Source organism: Halichoerus grypus, chromosome 6 (assembly GCF_964656455.1).
Source record: "Halichoerus grypus chromosome 6, mHalGry1.hap1.1, whole genome shotgun sequence".
Lineage (NCBI taxonomy): Eukaryota > Metazoa > Chordata > Mammalia > Carnivora > Phocidae > Halichoerus > Halichoerus grypus.
In genome coordinates, this window is record NC_135717.1 from 63,649,371 (window position 1) to 63,666,191 (window position 16,821).

Below are 16,821 nucleotides of genomic sequence, written 5' to 3' on the forward strand. Positions count from 1 at the left end.
GGAGTGAGGTTGTGCAGACTCGTCTGGGCATGCTGGGAGCAGAACACGAGCGCCTCCCGTGTGGGTGTGGAGAGCACATCCCAGCTCCCGTGCATCTCGTCTGAAGGGGAACTCGTTTCACACTCAGGGTTCCCACCCACTGAATTCAGCTCTGTCCTTAGATTTCAGGGCCCCTGCCTCCAGACCTCAGCCCATTGCCGCCAGCCTCAGCTTTTCCACTTGCTGACACTCCCAGGTGAGGACAGGAGGCTGGCTGAGGCTCCCCCTGCCCATTCTGCTCAGGGAAATAATAATCACAGTTACCTGCATTGGCCAGGTTCTCCGTGTGCAACTGGGATGAGCAGTTCACAGGTGTTAGTTCCATTGGCCTACATAATAGCCCATTGACCCACTTTACAGATAAGGAAACTGAGAAAGAGGTCACGTTACCTACCCAAGGTCACACCACTAGGAAGTGGATCCTGAGAATAATTTCCAAGATTCTCATTTAAATAATTGAGTGGATAATAGTGCCCCTGGCTAAAATTAGGCCTCCAGAGACAGCAAGTGGGTTAGGGAAGAGCAAGAGAAATAATGACTTTGACCTGCTTATAGAGGAGCCCCGGATCAATGTCAAGGTCTTTGTATGTGCATCTGAAGAGACCTGGATGCTGGAGACAAAGATGTGGAAGACGTTTGCAGTGGTCGTAGTAGAAGCGACCTCCCTGGAAAACATGTCCAGTGAGAGAACAAGCTTCCCAGGAAAACACACCAGGATTTAAAGGATTGGCTGAGGAAGAACTGACAAAAGACTGTGTCCAGGATGGAGCAGCAGATAGGTAAAAAGAGAGGAGATAGGAGAGTTTAAAATCAACTGAGAAAGAAGGGAGTGAGGGACAAAGCCCGGCCTCACACCAAGGAGATGATGTCATGTAGGCCCCGCATCTGTTGGGTTGACAACTGACCGATGGCCGTCTTACAAAGAGCCAGCCAGTGAATGATGGGAGTTAGCAACTAGATGTAGTAGATTAGATGGTGAAGAGATTTGACAAATGAGTGTAGATTCCATAAAGAAGTTTGGTGGCGAAAGATACTTTGTAAAACCAGTGATCAGCATTCAGCTCTAACAGATGGTATGTTAGACTCAGGCCTCTTGTTCACGCGGAAGGTCCGCAAGGTGCCCTGTTGCTCTCACCGTGTGAAGGAGAAAAGGGGAGGGGCGCTTGGGTGGCTCAGTCGTTAAGCGTCTGCCTTCGGCTCAGGTTGTGATCCCAGCGTCCTGGGATCGAGCCCCGCATCGGGCTTCCTGCTCAGCAGGAAGCCTGCTTCTCCCTTTCCCACTCCCCCTGCTTGTGTTCCCTCTCTCGCTGTGTCTCTGTCAAATAAATAAAATCTTAAAAAAAAAAAAGAAGGGATATAGAAGAAATATGTGCCTTTCTTCGGCTGAAGAATAGCAGAACAGTTCTTAATACCAAATGGGAGGTAGCTAGTGAGCCCTGTGTAATTTTCCTTGGAGAGATACCTCGATGGTCTCATTTGTGGCGCACCTGATGTCGTATGGTGTCGGTGCGTGCGTGTGTGCAAGCATGCATGTGTGTTGGCGTGCACGTCCGCGTGTGTCTCTGCCTGTGGGCGTGAAGCGACGCTAAAGTGGCCTGACTGATTCTGAAAGGAAAACTTCCAATTCATTGTGACCGCCTTCGGAATCCTTGATCTCGAAGGTGCTTGTTAATTTTGACATGCTGCAGTTACTGGGAATGTTACTGGATGTTCTCTTACCAAAAACCTTCACAGTTGGAGAATATTCTTTGGGACCATTACAGAGATGGCAAATCTTGCTCTTCTGGGGGTGATTTCGAATTCGGGGGAACAGCCAAACGTGGGTCAGAGCCGTGCCCTGTGATGATAGGAGTGGCCAATTAGCTCGTACAAATAACAAACAGCTCTTTGTCTGCCCTGCTGGGGTCCCTTTGGAAATCCTTAAAATGCTTTCGGTTCTGTTCTCCTGACTGCCCCATGGGGGCTGTGAGAGGGCTGGGAAGCTGGTTCTCGGAGGGTGAGGAACTTGGTGTACCATCGGCGCCCATCGACATTGCTGGGAGCCAGCAAGAGGACAGCTGTGAGCACTCCCTGGCTCGCGGGCATGCCAGCTAGCCCCCGGCAGCAGGTCCACTGAGGCTGGCTGGGCTGTGTGCGCAGGGGAAGGATTTCCCTGGGTGCCGAGCCCAGATGGAAAGAGAGGCCACTGTGCGTCTCCACTTCAGAGCGTGCAAAGCAGCCACGGGGTTCAGTCCTGGAAGGCCTGCCCACCCTATTGCAAACCTTCCACTTTGTCCTTTACAGAAAAGAGAGCTAACCAGAAGAGGGTGTGTGCTTGTGTGTGTGTGTAATGTAAATTCAGAGTCTACTCTGGAGGCCTCTTCAGAGAACCCCACTGTCGTATAAAGACAACGGCACTTCCTTTTGATACCTGTACCTTGCCGATCCTGTAAGTGCTACTTGGGATCTTCTGGAGGCATTTTCTGAAGCATACTGGGTCAAATCAGGCCCTTCCCGGATGGACTTAGGAAATCCATGAGGCTTGCTTAAGTTGGACCCAAGGAGCACAAGTTTATGGCAGCTAGAAAACTATTTAGGAAGAGTTTCTTTCGGCTGCCTTTTTTGATTCCTCTCCTAGAGAGTTTCTGAACCATGCTTGATTTTCTCACTAAAGGAGATGTGAGCAGAAGTCCTGCTTCCTTTGGTCTGAAAACCCGAAGGGATTCATGAGAGTACCCCATTCTTATTACTTTCCCCTCGGTGACTGGGCTGAATCTGCCCAGAACTAAGTGCACGTTCTCCGGATACATCGCCTGCAGGAGGTTGTCGTGGAAGCACCCTGTGTTAGGTCCTAGACTTAAAAAATTTATTTTTCTATTATAAAATTACAGATATTTGAAGTGCAGATTTAACAATGCAAAAAGTAGTAATATAAACATATAAAACTCGGGACGCTTGGGTGGCTTAATCAGTTGGGCAACCAACTCTTGATCTTAGCTCATATCTCGATCTCATGGTCATGAGTTAAAGCCCTGCAATGGGCTCCATGCCCAGTGTGGAGCCTACTTGAAGAAAAAAAAAAAAAAAAAAAAATATATATATATATATATGTATGACTCATGAAATACCACCAGCTAGAAAGAATGTTAACACTTTGTTATATATACATCTAATCTTTTCTCTGTGCAAACTTGGATAGATAGATGATAGATAGATAGATAGATAGATAGGTGATAGATAGATAGATAGATGATAAATAGATAGATAGAAGTTAGCTTCCTTAATGTGGCATACTGCTCTGTGTTCTGCCTTCCACAACATGACATTTACAGACTGCATACTATAACCTTGCATGAATGTTCCATAATTTAAACCCAATTCTTTTTCTTTTCTTTTCTTTTTTTTTTTGGCTATTTAGAGGACCAACGTAATTAAAAATCTTTTTTCATACTGAAGGAGTTACCAGTAATCTGGATCAGGATGGGACTCAGAGCTTACACTTTCTGGGACACTTAGGTTCTTGGCTACTCTTTTCTCCTAGGAACGCTCCATGTTTCTGGAGGCAAGACTCTCGGCGCCCTGGAGTCCTCGGGGCCACCCAGCCAGCCCCTGCCTGCCAGCACCTCGGCTATACACATGAGCCTGCTCGACATGAGGCGGAGTGTGGCCGAACTCAGGCTCCAGCTCCAGCAGATGCGACAGCTCCAGGTACCCACCAAGTTCCGTGTGGACGATGTCCTTTGTCTTAGTTCCCCAGAGTCTGCTTTCTCCCCCCGTTCACCTCCGCCAACATCCCTAGCCCCTCAGCACCTTCCTGGGGCTCTCTCTACCCTTTGTTCCTAAGGGCAAACTGAAGACCTAAAGAGGAGCCCCATAAAGGCATGGTTTCCTCTCTCACATACATAAAATTGGTCTAGAGCCTTCCACCACAACTTGAGTCGATCTGTAACCACTTCTTGAAGCTACGCATGCTTTTACAAATGAAAAAACCATTAAACATCTGTTTTTTTGGAGTAGAGCTGGAAAGAGAGGAGCCTGTGGAGCATTCCAGTAGCCAGTTAAGACTTCCTGCTTACAAGTGTTTTGGCTCCTTGTCCTCCTCAGTGAGTGTGCGCGAAGGTGTGACAGGCAGCTATGCTGTTTTTGCAAGGAACTATGATGTATTTAGAAATAGTTTAGACTAGAAGATGAATTCATAAGGAAAAGAAGCCATCGTGGAAGATTTGTTGAGAAACACATCTGCATTTTATCTGGAGAGTGTGTTGCATAATATTTTCCTTACTTTTTCCATTGTTGGGGAATATATGAACTGCATGGGAATCGAAAGGGAGGTTTTGAAAATGACCTTTTCTGTCACCAGTCTTGGTGAATCCGTCCCATCAGTCTGATGAAGCAGAAAAATGTATCACGTGGTTCTGGGTATAAGGAGCTGGGGCTGTGCATTTCTTTATGAGATCGCTTTATGAGACCTTTATGAGATGCTTCCTGTGTCAGCCTCATGCCCCCTACCTTTGGGGCAGGTTGACCATCAAGGATGTAGTGCTGGCCTAGTCTACACCCGGGCATCTTCCTGACTTCAGGAAGCTCATCATCTAAGCAGCATGGCGTCCTCAGCTCCCTTCCACTCACTCATGGCCTGAGCCCTACATTTTTCACCACCTAATGAAAGCTAAGATGGTGATTTCCTCTTGCCCTCTACGTACCAGAGAACAAACAGAAAGGCAGCAGCTTGAGGGCCCTGCCCTGGGGCCCAACCATGGATTGTGAGGGTCGTCAGAACACACCACACTGCTCAGGGCTCAGGTCCACAAAGGCTACTGTCTCCCAGGCCACGTCCCAGCTACTTTAGACATCCCATGCAAAGCCATTTCAGTGCTCTTCTGAATCGCGTCATCTCTGACGTTCCTCATCCTTAGGCATTTGCTTCTCCCTGCTTTGCATTTTCAAAGACCCTCTGCAGTGAAGGGAAGCGTACAGATCGGGCTGAGGGTGTGTGCCAGGGTGACAAAGTCCAATGCCCACAGTGTCCAGGCAGCAACTTAACAAGTGAAGGAGGGACAATGGCAGGTTGGCCCTTCTCAAGGACAGTCACCGCTTGGCTCCAGCCAGTTCACAACCCGACAGCATTGGAGCTCAGGGTTTTTCTGGACATAGAGGTTTTATATGAAATTTTTGTATTCTTTCTAAAAAATGTTGGGAAGTAATTTAAAAACCAATGACTTAGTACCCTGCAGGTCAAACGACAAATGTGCTGGCCGGAATGGGTCTGCCGGGTCCCAGGTTCTTCCCTGGGATTTTTGGAGGGTAAGCCCCTTCTCACGCTGCTCCTGCCCATTAGTGCCACCTGCTGGCCATTTGGAAATCATCGCTCCTCACTGGACCCTCACGAGAAAAAGAATTCCTAAATCTCCTTTGTGCTTTCCAAAGTGAGCAGGTGTTGGTATGGGGGGAGAGGTGGAATTGATTTAGCCTAAGTACCAGGTTTCCTTTGAAGTGTGGCACATTCGATATGGAGGCTGATGTGTGTGGCCGTAGCAGCACCCTGGCCTTATTTGGTTTTCTGGCCGGCGAGGGGGTCGGGGGGGTTCCCCACAACCCACCACCCTGGGCAAACCTTGAACTGTGGTGGCTCAGTTTCAGAATCATCGCTCCTCAAGCAGTGCGGGTTCTTCGGTCAAGGTCTGAGAATGCTATCTTAACCACACAGGTTCCTTTATTGCCCCAGGATTGCTCAGCCTCTCTCGCTCTGGGGGTATAAAGAACAAAGCCAATGTGCTCTTGAGCTTTGAAGTTCGTGCAGTTCTAAAAGAGCAGAGGCATAGGGAAAACTTAAACACTTTGTTTCCCAACTGGTGGTTGTTGTTTCTACCTTGGTCTTTGTATTTTCTGTGTCCCCATCAGCTTTCCCGTCTGGCAGGCCTCTGTCTTTTCAGTCAGGGGAGTCTATATCTATTTAAGACAAAAACAGTGTAGAATAATTAAGCCATCTCAGCACCAGTTCTCCTTCGGCATATGTGTTATACACTGAAAAAGAAGTGCAACTCCAAAGTGATTATAAGTCCAATAATGGAACTATTAGAGATATACGAAACTTCGTGGAAGAGTCTCCACAGAACAAAAATTGAATTAGAAATTCAAATGTTCTTTGAACTGTGTTATACAATAGTGAAACTGAATGAAATCTTTTGTGCTTGGCAGCCGGCTCCAGTAATTAGATAATTAAATCACTGGAAAATCCTAGACTGTAGAGCATATCCTATTTGAACATTCTATTTTCAGAATTGATGGATTATTCTCAGGAATAGAAATTTGATGAGGACACAGTGGGATGGGTAGTTTATAGGGCAAAAAGAATGTCAAGGGAGGCAAAAGGAGCCTAAGCAGAAGATGACGAAGACCGCTAAAACTCTCTTCATGTAATTCCCTGCTCTCCAATTTCACATGAATTATTGGTCTAAGAGAATGGTATTCAATCTTGGCTACCTATTAGAATCGCCTGAGGCCTTTAACAAAAATATTGGTACCTGAGCACCACTGCTAGAGTTTAACTTCACTGTTGTGAACCAGAGGCCAGGCACTGGTGATTCTAGAATGTTCTGGGATAAGAACTGTTGCTCGTGGGTATTATGAATGCTCAGTCCTTTGAGATGCCTCTTAGAAATATTGAGATCTCAGCTATCACAAGGGTGAAGCAGAAACAGATGGGGTACCCACCACCCTGTAAGCATGAAAGACACACCTGATGACATCAAAACCCTGACTTCAAATGATGGACCCCATTCCCAGTGGCTAAGAGAATGTGTTCTCTCCTTAGTTATAATAGATACAAGAGCTATATAGAACTTCCATATTGTCATGTTCCCATTCTAAGGTAAAAGTTGGGTCAGCACTTAGCTGGCAACAATGGACAAGGGACAGGTGAAGGTCTTGTACCTAATAATTGTTTCTTTCAAAAGATGATTATCTTTATCCATTACCTTTTCTTGTGTGATTTAGAAAAAGCTTACTTTTCCTAAATGATGAGCTACATCTTTTTTTTCCAAAATGCCACAGTACTTGGATTTTCCCAAAGTAATCCCATATCCACCAAAGTGATTGCAGTTCTGTCCCTCATGTGGGCTGAGGAGAGAGATAAGCTTCTAGAAGATATGATAGAAGTTCTGTGAGGGCCAGATGAGACTTGGCCTAAAGAGAGAATGGATATATCCTACTTCTCTAATTCCCACAGTTTTTTTTTTTTTCCCTTGGTTCCTATTTCCTTATTCTGCCTCCTGATAAATAAAAAAAAAAAAATGGGGTTATTCTGGACTTAGCATTCTATTTTTAAGACTACTGAGAATTTACTGTGCTTTCCTAAGAGAGGAAGGAGGTAAAATATCAACATAAAAAAGAAACATAACAATACACGAAGACCTCGTATTTGAAATGATATGATTCAATACAGTTATCTTAAGGTGTCTTTTTAAATAAGATAGTGCCTCATAAAAATGTGCCAGAGTCTCATTTATCTTCTGACATCCAAAAAAGATGATCATAGGACTGTGTATCCCTGAGAAAAGCATGCTAGGGTTTGGCCTGTGCTGAGCAGATCTATTTTTGCCTACTGGGCAGAAATAATTAATGGGACTAGTTCAGTGTCATACAATTTACCAAGCCCTAGATAGACCTTCACACAGAGGCTGTCTAAGATGGGGAGTCATCTCTCAGATAACATGTGGTTGTGACCAAGTATCTTATACATTGTTCCCTGCAGCCCAGAAAACTTAACCAGGTAGTCAGGAGTCATTCTGGGGTCTGGCTATCATCATGAAACTTCCTGATTTATGGTACAACTACTGTTCAGTGTCACTGCTGGACAGAAAATCAGTCCCATTATATGACACTGTTATAGTCTTAGGTTTTACCTAAGAAATCTTAGGTTTTACCTAAGAAATCAGGATTTAGTATGTGAGGTACATGTCCATTTTGAGGTGGGTGGAATTAGTTTTAGGTAGTTTCCTAGTCTCTGGACGTTGATAGGGATAAGTTATTTAATTAAATATTTATATGGCCAAGAACATTGTTCCTGAGTATTTTTATAAAAATGTCAAGGCATAGCATTTACAATAAATTAATGTTTCCTGAATGAGAGGGTAACTGTAACTGTACTTAGCTTCCCACTGTTGACAACTAGAAAACTGAAAAATAAATATATATATTAAATAACTATTTCCAGGCATTGGATAACAGACAACACAGGATTGTAATCCCTGGGAGAATAGAAGCAAAGAAAGTGAAACCTACACTTGACTCAGCTTTCTGCCTGGGGGCACTTTCGGATCATGATGTAGAAAGGAATGACCAGGCAGAGCACTGACAGCCTAATTGAGAAGACAAGATCAAACTTTAGAGAGCTGAAACAGCTAGAATTTGTGGAATAGAATACCAAATAAGAGGAAGCTCTGCAGAGAAAAGACTATATAAATCTGTGGTCTGTCGTTGGATGATAAGTGTGTGTAGTGAGAAAGACCACCGAGCCAGGCAAAAACAGAGTGGGAGGCTCTAAGCTAAAAAACCCCCAGAGCTCACACAGGGCTGGAAGATGTTCATACTTTGACAAGCAAGAGTCAAGAGGCTTCACTGGTCACCTGGGGCATTTAATAGAGATCAGGGAAGAACCATGTTCCAGTCTTGGGACTAAACTAGTCCCAGAGTAAACACTACCCTAGATTCACCCTAACAAAGCTTAAAACCAAGTCCCTAAAGACCAAAAATGATCCACAAGTAACTGAACCATCTGCCAGAGCAACTCCACCAGTAAAGGAAAACAAAATCCAGAACTGCCTGTCCAGCACTCAATCAAAAATTACTAGACATGTGATCTATAACCTTAAGAAAAATCAGTTGATGGAAAGCAACCACTAATGGCAGGGCTAACAAGAACAGCGCAAGGACTTTAAAGCAGCTATAATAATTATTCTCAAGGATTTAAAGAAAAACATGAACACAATGAGACAAGAAAAGGAAAGATATAAAAAAAATCTAAGTGTAACTTTCAAGGGCTGAAAAACACAGTATCTGAATGGACTTAATAGAAGATTTATTACTGTCAAAACAAAATCAGTCAATTTGAAAACATAGCAATAGAAACTGTTCACACTGAAGTATAAAGAAAAAAAGACTGGAGAAAAATGAATCAAAACTTAATGATTTGTGGAACAATGTTTAAGTGGTCCAGGGAAAAGAGAAAAACATTAGAAGAAATAGTGGCTGGAATTTTTCTAAATGTGATGAAAGCTGTAAATCCACAGACCAAAAAAGTTCAACAAACCACCAGGGGGGAAGAAAAGGAATTAATAGAAAAATTTTAAAGGCAGCCAGAGGTGGGGAGGAAAAAGACACCTTACTTATAGAGAAATATAAGTAAGAATTAACACGCACTTCTCCTGAAAGACAAAAGTTAAGTCTGGAAACAATGGAATGACATCTTTATAGTATTGAAAGGAAAAAAAAAAAAAACTCCAGAAAATACAGGACACTTCCCAACTGGTTTTATGAATCCAGCATTACCCTAAGAGCAAAACCAGTCAAAGATTTATTATAAGAAAAGAAAACATAGACCAATATCCCCCATGAAAATATACATCCCCCATGAAATTATACATTACCAAAATATTAGCAATTGAATCCAGCAGTATATAAACAGGATAATATATTATCCTGGTTTTTATCCCAGGTATGCAAGATTGTTTTAATATGAGAAAAAAAAAAGAATCAATGTATTTAACCCTATTAATGGGAAAAAAAATCCTATCATTTCAATAAATACAGAAAAAACGTGACAAAATTCAGTGCTGATGATAAGAACATTCAGCACTCTAGTAGAAGGACACTTCTTAACCTGATAAAGGAAGTCTGAAAAACCTACAGAAAACATAGCTAATGGTGAAACACTACACACATTTCCCATAAAATCAGAAATAAGAACAAGGAAGGCTGCTCTCACTTCTATTGAATACTGTATAGAAGATCCTAGCCAGTACAATAAGGCTCGAAAAAGAAAGTAGGAAAGTAAAATTGGCTTTACTCACAAATGACATGGTTGTCTATATATAGAATCAAAAAGACTACAAAAATTGCTACCAGAAATAAGTGAATTAAAGCAAGATCACCAGAATCAAGTCAGTATGCAAACATATAAAAATGTTAGTACATACAATATAAATCCATGTAGTTAATTTATCCACACAATGGAACACCATGCTGCATTAACAAAAATGAACTACTAAAACACTCAACAACACACTGGATCTCAAAAACTATATACTGAAGGGAGAAGCCACACCCACAAGACTACATATTGTGTCATTTCATGTATATGTCTGTGGAGAAGAAGAAGAACTAATCTTTAGGGACAGAAAACAAATTGGTGGTTTGTTGGGGCTGGGGGCTGTGGGGGACTGGTTGCCAAGGGTCATGAAGGCGTTTTCTAGGGTGATCAAAAAAAATGCTGTCTGTCTTCTTTGTGGTGGTTACATTGGTCTATACATTTGTCAAAATTCACTGATGTATGCCCTTAAAATGGGTATATTTGATTGTAAACTATCAAATATAGGGGTTTTTAAGTTAATTGACATGTAGGTATCATTGCTAAGCAAAAATACATGTGATAATATGAACTGCTAATGACTAATTTATTTGAAGCACTTAGAGAGAGATGTGGATCTGCATCTTGCCTCAGCTTGGCATTTCACACAGTGCCGGATGAACAGGGGCGTCCTGAGTCCTGGGGACAGTGGCCAGAACACCAGGCAGGAGGGTGGGGGCTACAGGAAAATAGAAGGAGAACCTGTGCGTACGCTTATTCCTTCACGATTAACTCATCATTGCCTGGGGGGCCGGCACTGTGCTATTCCCTCCAGCTAGCTCTGGTGAGCCCCTCTTTCTGGAAGGAGGATCATGTAACCCAGAATGCTAGGCAAACCTCCTCTTCAAGTGGAATAGTTTGAATGCAATCTGCCATGTTACCAGTCCAATAACTCAAATATTACATACAGTTGTGTTCTTCTGCTGTGTCTGTAGGCTTATGAGTAATGTTCGATTGAGATTCATGTGTACGGCCAATATGTGTTCGGTACTTACTGTGGGCCAGAAACTGGGCTTGTGGCTGGGAATAAAACAGACACGTCCCTGCCTTGTGAGAGGAGCAACTTGGGGTGCTGGAAAAATTACCAGGTTGAATTCAAACACTTGGTTCTTACCCTGATTTTACCCTTAATTACCGAGGGACCCAGAACAAGTCACGTAACCTCTCAGGACTTCACTTTGCCCATCTTCCAGATTTCAATTTTAAGAATTTTAAATATTCCAGTAATAATTTCCAGCGTAATAGCCACTGTGAATACCCACTGCTAATGGGACCATAACTTTTTTGGAGCTTGTCTGTGAGATTTGGCGGGAGGGTTCGGGACAGAGAGCTGTCTACAGAGCTCATGGCATGGTGACATCATCTATCCACTCGAGAGTCCTTTTCTTAGGCCGTAATGCTTACCCTTTGTGGCACATCAGAATCATCTGAGAATTTGAAAGAATTCCCCATGCCCAGGCTGCACAGTAGACCAATTAAATCAGAATCTCTCAGGGGGATAGGACCCAGGTGTCAGTCACTTTTCAGCACACTTAATCATCTACTTATTTATTCCATGCATACCTGTGACCCTGCATCCCCCCACCTCTTCGAAGGAAATAGCTCCGTGGGATTTGACCCATGGCACTGAATTTAAGCGTGTCATTTTGGTAGCTGTCAATGTTGCTGTCAGAGCAGGGCAGGAGTGAGAGCTGAGTCCAAGTCATATCTGAGCCCATGGGTCAGCCCTTACGTCTACCATCGAGGAAGGAATTTTGGATTCTTCTTTGTTCATTATTATCAGCATTAGTGCCTAATTCATGCATTTATCAATATTTATCAAGTACCTGCTGTGAGCGGCCCTGGGTCCTGGAGACTCTGTGGAGAGCAAAAATTAACGACGTGGAGGAAACTGCAGGTGCAAAGTCCCTGTGGCAGAAAGGAGCCTAGCCAGTCAGAAGGACAGAAAGGACGATGGTGTGGCTAGACCAGGGATTGCCAGCTACCTGTAACGTGCGGACACGGGTGATGTGGGAAAGGGCCAGACTTCCCTGTGCTTTGTAGGCAGAGCTGCAACTGCAGAGAGCAAGGGAGGGACTCACCCTCCGTGCATTGTTTCCATACGTGGTGACTTTCTGCAGTATCCTGGCTGTTTTTAAGACCACAATAAAAAGACATTATTAGCAAAAGCAATGAGGGCATAATTATGAGTCATTCAGAGGAGGTAACCCAAGAGTGGTACATTTTTATTTGGCTCCCTCCCAGACAAAACTGCAGGCCCACCCCCGGGGCCAGGTTTGTGCCAGACGCTGTGATAAGCACTTTATTTCCTCACTGAATCTCCATTACTGGCCTATGAGATATGAACGATGATTGCCCCTTCTTATGGATAGACACAGAGAGATTAATAAGTTGCCTGCAGTCACATGGCTACTAAGGGGTAAAACTGGAAACTGAACGCAGGCAATCTCTTTCTGGATGGCCAGGTAATCAGTACAGAGCTGGTGCTGGAACAGGATGGTGGCTCTGCCTGTTGCTCGTGTTGAAATGTTTTATCTTTATTCAGCAAAACCGGATGACATGATGAAGTGTTGAGTTGAGGGTAGCATGAGCATGGTCAGATGGCATTTGCACAAATAATGAACAACTGACAAAGACGTCACTCCCAGGAGGTAATATATGATAGTTGTCCGACAGTCCATGAAACCAGAAAATAAAACAAAACAAACCAATAACAGCTAAATGAAATTTCAGGGAAACTTTAGGTAGAATATAATAGGTATAATGTAACTACTATCTTTGAGGCTGACTGAATAAATTCACTTGATGGATATGCTATCAGAAAACTGTCCTGCCCCAGAGAAATACTTAATAACAGGACTTAGAAACAGGATTCAGGTATTTGACTAGATTCTTGTGAAGCCAGATGCAAACCACAGATCATATACTCTCTGGGGTAAGAAACAAGAGTGCTCTGGAAACTATATGGAAAATTATATGGATATTGTGATATTATGCATGCAAGCAGCCTACATAAAATCCAGGGAAAGATAGTAAATTGCCAAGAGCCTTGAGCTCATCTGGAATCATTATCATTGCAACCATCAACATCAAGTACTATGTTTTAGTGGCCTGTGGTTACATGATATTGGGTATATGGACCTGTATAAACAAGACAGACACAGATTCTCTTTTAGCTGATACACTGAAATAGTCCAGAGCCAAATCTACATTTGTTGAGTACCTATTCTATATCAAGCAGTATCTCCTTTAATCCTCAGACTAGCTCTGGTAAGGGAGGTGAAGCCTCATCCTTAAAGATAAAGAAATGGAGACCAAGTGAGGCTAAGTAACATGCCAAAGTCTCATAGTAGCCAGGGTTTGGGTTTGATCCAAAGTGGAACCACAAAAGGCCCTGAATAGCCCAAAGCAATCTGGAGAAAGAACAAGGCTAGAAGCATCACACTCCCTGACTTAAAAATATATTGCAAAGCTATAATAATCAACATAGAATGGTATTGGCATAAATACAGACACATAGATCAATGGGACAGAATACAGAGCCCAGAAAAATGGTCCCACATATATATGGTCAATTAATTCATGATAAAGGAGCCAAGAATATACAATGAAGAAAGAACAGTCTCTTCAATAAATGGTGCTGGGAAGACTGAACAGCCTCATGCAAAAGAATGACACTGGACCACTGTCTTACACCAAACACAAAAATTAACTCTAAAATGGATTTAAGACTGTAACATAAGACCTGAAACTATGAAATTCCTAGAAAAAAACATAGGCGGTAAGCTCCTTGACATAGGTCTTGACAATGAATTTTTGAAGCTAACACCAAATGTAAAAGCAACAACAAAAACAATGGGACTGCATCAAAGTAAACAGCTTCTACACAGCAAAGGCGACCACCAACAAAATGAAAAGGCAACCTACTGAATGGGACAAAATATTTGCAAATCATGTATCTAGTAAGAGGTTAGTATTCCAGAGTATGTATAACTCAATACCAAAAAACCCAAACAATCCAGTTTTTAAAAATGGGTAGATCTAAATAGATATTTTTCCAAAGAAGACACAGATGACCAACAGCTACATGAAAAGATACTCAACTCTATTAATCTGGGAAATGCAAATGAGAACCACAATGAGATATCACCACACACCTGTCAGAATGGTTAGTATCAAAAAGACAACAAATAAAAAATGTTGGCGAGGATGTGGAGAAAAAGGAACCCTCATACACTGTTGGTGGGAAAGTAAATTGGTGTAGCCACTGTAGAAAACAATATGGAGGTTTCTCAAAATAAAAATAGAACTACCGTATAACCCAGCAATTCCACTTCTGGGTATTTATCTAAAGAAAGCAAAGACAGTAACTCAGAAAGATATATGCACTCCCATGTTCATTGCTGCACTATTTACAGTGGCCAAAATATGGAAACAAAAGTGTCCATCAATGGGTGAATGGTGAATAATATTGTCACAATAGTGTACGTTGACTACACTTACTTACTGTATTGAGCATTGAGTGTATAGAATTGTTGAATCACTGTGTTGTACACCTGAAATTAATATAACATTGGATGTTTACTTCAATAATAAAAATTTAAAAATAAAAAATTAGGTGTGTATATACCATGGAATATTATTCAGCCATAAAAAAAGAATGAAATCTTACCATTTGTGACAATATGGATGGACTGTGAGGGCATAATGCTAAGTGAAATGAGTCAAATACCTCATTTGAGTCAAATTGAGAAAAACAAATACCATGTGACCTCTCTTACAGGTGGAATAAAAAAAACTCATAGATACAGAGAACAGATTGGTGGTTGCCAGAGGAAGGGGTATGAGAAATGGGTGAAGAGGGTAAAAGGTTTAAAAAAAAGCCTTGGGGGCGCCTGGGTGGCTCAGTGGGCTAAGCGTCTGCCTTCGGCTCAGGTCATGGTCCCAGAGTCCTGGGATCGAGCCCCACATCGGGCTCCCTGCTCCACGGGAAGCCTGCTTCTCCCTCTCCCACTCCCCCTGCTTGTGTTCCCTCTCTCGCTGTGTCTCTCTCTCTGTCAAATAAAAAGATAAAATCTTTAAAAAAAAAAAAAAGCCTTGGAGATCTAAAAGACCAAGTAATAAGGGTATTTCAGTCACTATGACGGGAGGAGGCTAGAGTAGGCAGGAAGAAATATTTTGGTGCACGGAGTACCTCTCCTAACGTTACAGATGTTCTTCTCCTAACACCGTAAACCATATTCCTAAAGGTTCCACTCTTGCAGCTGAAGTCTTGCACAAAGGAAGAGAAAGTGACGTTTCTAAGGTCACATGGGTTCAAGGAGGGAGGGTGGGTTGGGCCACTGGGTTCTGCATTATCACACGCTCAGTTCTGTGTCTCAGTTCGGGGCTTGCAAATGATCCCCAGGCGCATCTACAGATCTACAAAACCATCAAAAACAAGTGGCTCCAAAGCTGGTGCTTTCAGCTGCTCCCTATAAAAACATGTCAATGAGAGTTTATGCTTGATGTCCATGAGGCATTGACCAGTGTCTAGAAAGGCTCCTATTTTTTTTTTTTTTTTTTTTTTTTGCAGACATCGACACGAACGTCTTGTTATCAGTTGGCATCCAAACCTCAGATGGCGGTTGAAGTAACGATATATACAATCGTCCCTTCCTTCCCTTTCTCGCTGAAATAAATACTCAGCTGCAGGGCTGTTTCCCCAGACCCGCCTCTGAAGACTCAGGCAGTCAGTTGTATACTCTGTCAGGCAGGCAGAGCCAATTGAGGTTGATTTCTTTTGTCCGACAGCTGCAGAACCAGGAGATGCTGAGGGCGATGATGAAGAAGGCTGAGCTGGAAATCAGTGGCAAAGTGATTGAAACAATGAAGAGGCTGGAGGACCCCGTACAGCGACAGCGTGTCCTGGTTGAACAAGAGAGACAGAAATACCTACACGAGGAGGAGAGGATCGTCAAGAAGCTATGGTGAGTGCCAGGCACTTGTTACGTGTTGCCGACGACAGGGCCCTTCCTCGATGGTGATCTCTCCTGCTCTCTTTATTGAGCACCCACTGTATACAAGTTAGAGTTCTGCCCATTCTGGGCATCCATAGACCCTTAGCGCCCCTCCATCCAGACCCAGAAAGTTTACCTGCGCTGGTCTCTTTAAAAGCCCGAGCACCATGCTCCTGTGTAGGGCTCAGCGACACATCAAATTGAAGGAAGTAAATGACAAGACCCAATAGTAAATGGGAAGTCTGCCTTTAATCTCAGTAAATGAAAACTAATAGCCAGAATAACAGGGTTAAAATTATCTTCCTATTATTCAACTGTAGTTAGAAGCACAAAAGAATAATTCAGAGGTAAAGTATGTCTGATCCAGGAATGAAAGATCCTTCCTTGAATGTTATCAATCTTCTGTGAGGTTCTTATTGAAAGCATCTATCAAGTCCCACTATTGAAATGAGTAGTTTAATTACTCCCCAGTCACTAGGGCAGGTCCATCTTTTATGGTAATATATGTTGTTATGCAATGAAGATTTATCATAGAATGATTTCACCTTCTAGTATCATGAATAGTAATTTTTCTGGGTTCTCCTGCTCTCGGTAATTCACTTCTTAAATCTCCCCAGTTGGGACTATAAAGAAGCAACGTTCACATTCTTCTCATGAGCAGAAGGTCCAGAAGTCTCC

At 42.9% G+C, this 16,821-nt stretch overlaps 1 protein-coding gene across 12 annotated transcripts in view; it reads left to right on the top strand.

The window, feature by feature from the left end:
* KIAA1217 (KIAA1217 ortholog) overlaps positions 1–16,821 on the top strand; it is a 719,758-nt gene that overhangs the window by 676,465 nt on the left and 26,472 nt on the right. For all 12 annotated transcript variants that reach the window (XM_078075245.1, XM_078075247.1, XM_078075246.1 and 9 more), the window contains 2 exons: positions 3,560–3,726; positions 15,938–16,113. In XM_078075245.1, the coding sequence (XP_077931371.1) occupies positions 3,560–3,726; positions 15,938–16,113 (343 nt within the window). The remainder of the gene's footprint in view (positions 1–3,559; positions 3,727–15,937; positions 16,114–16,821) is intronic.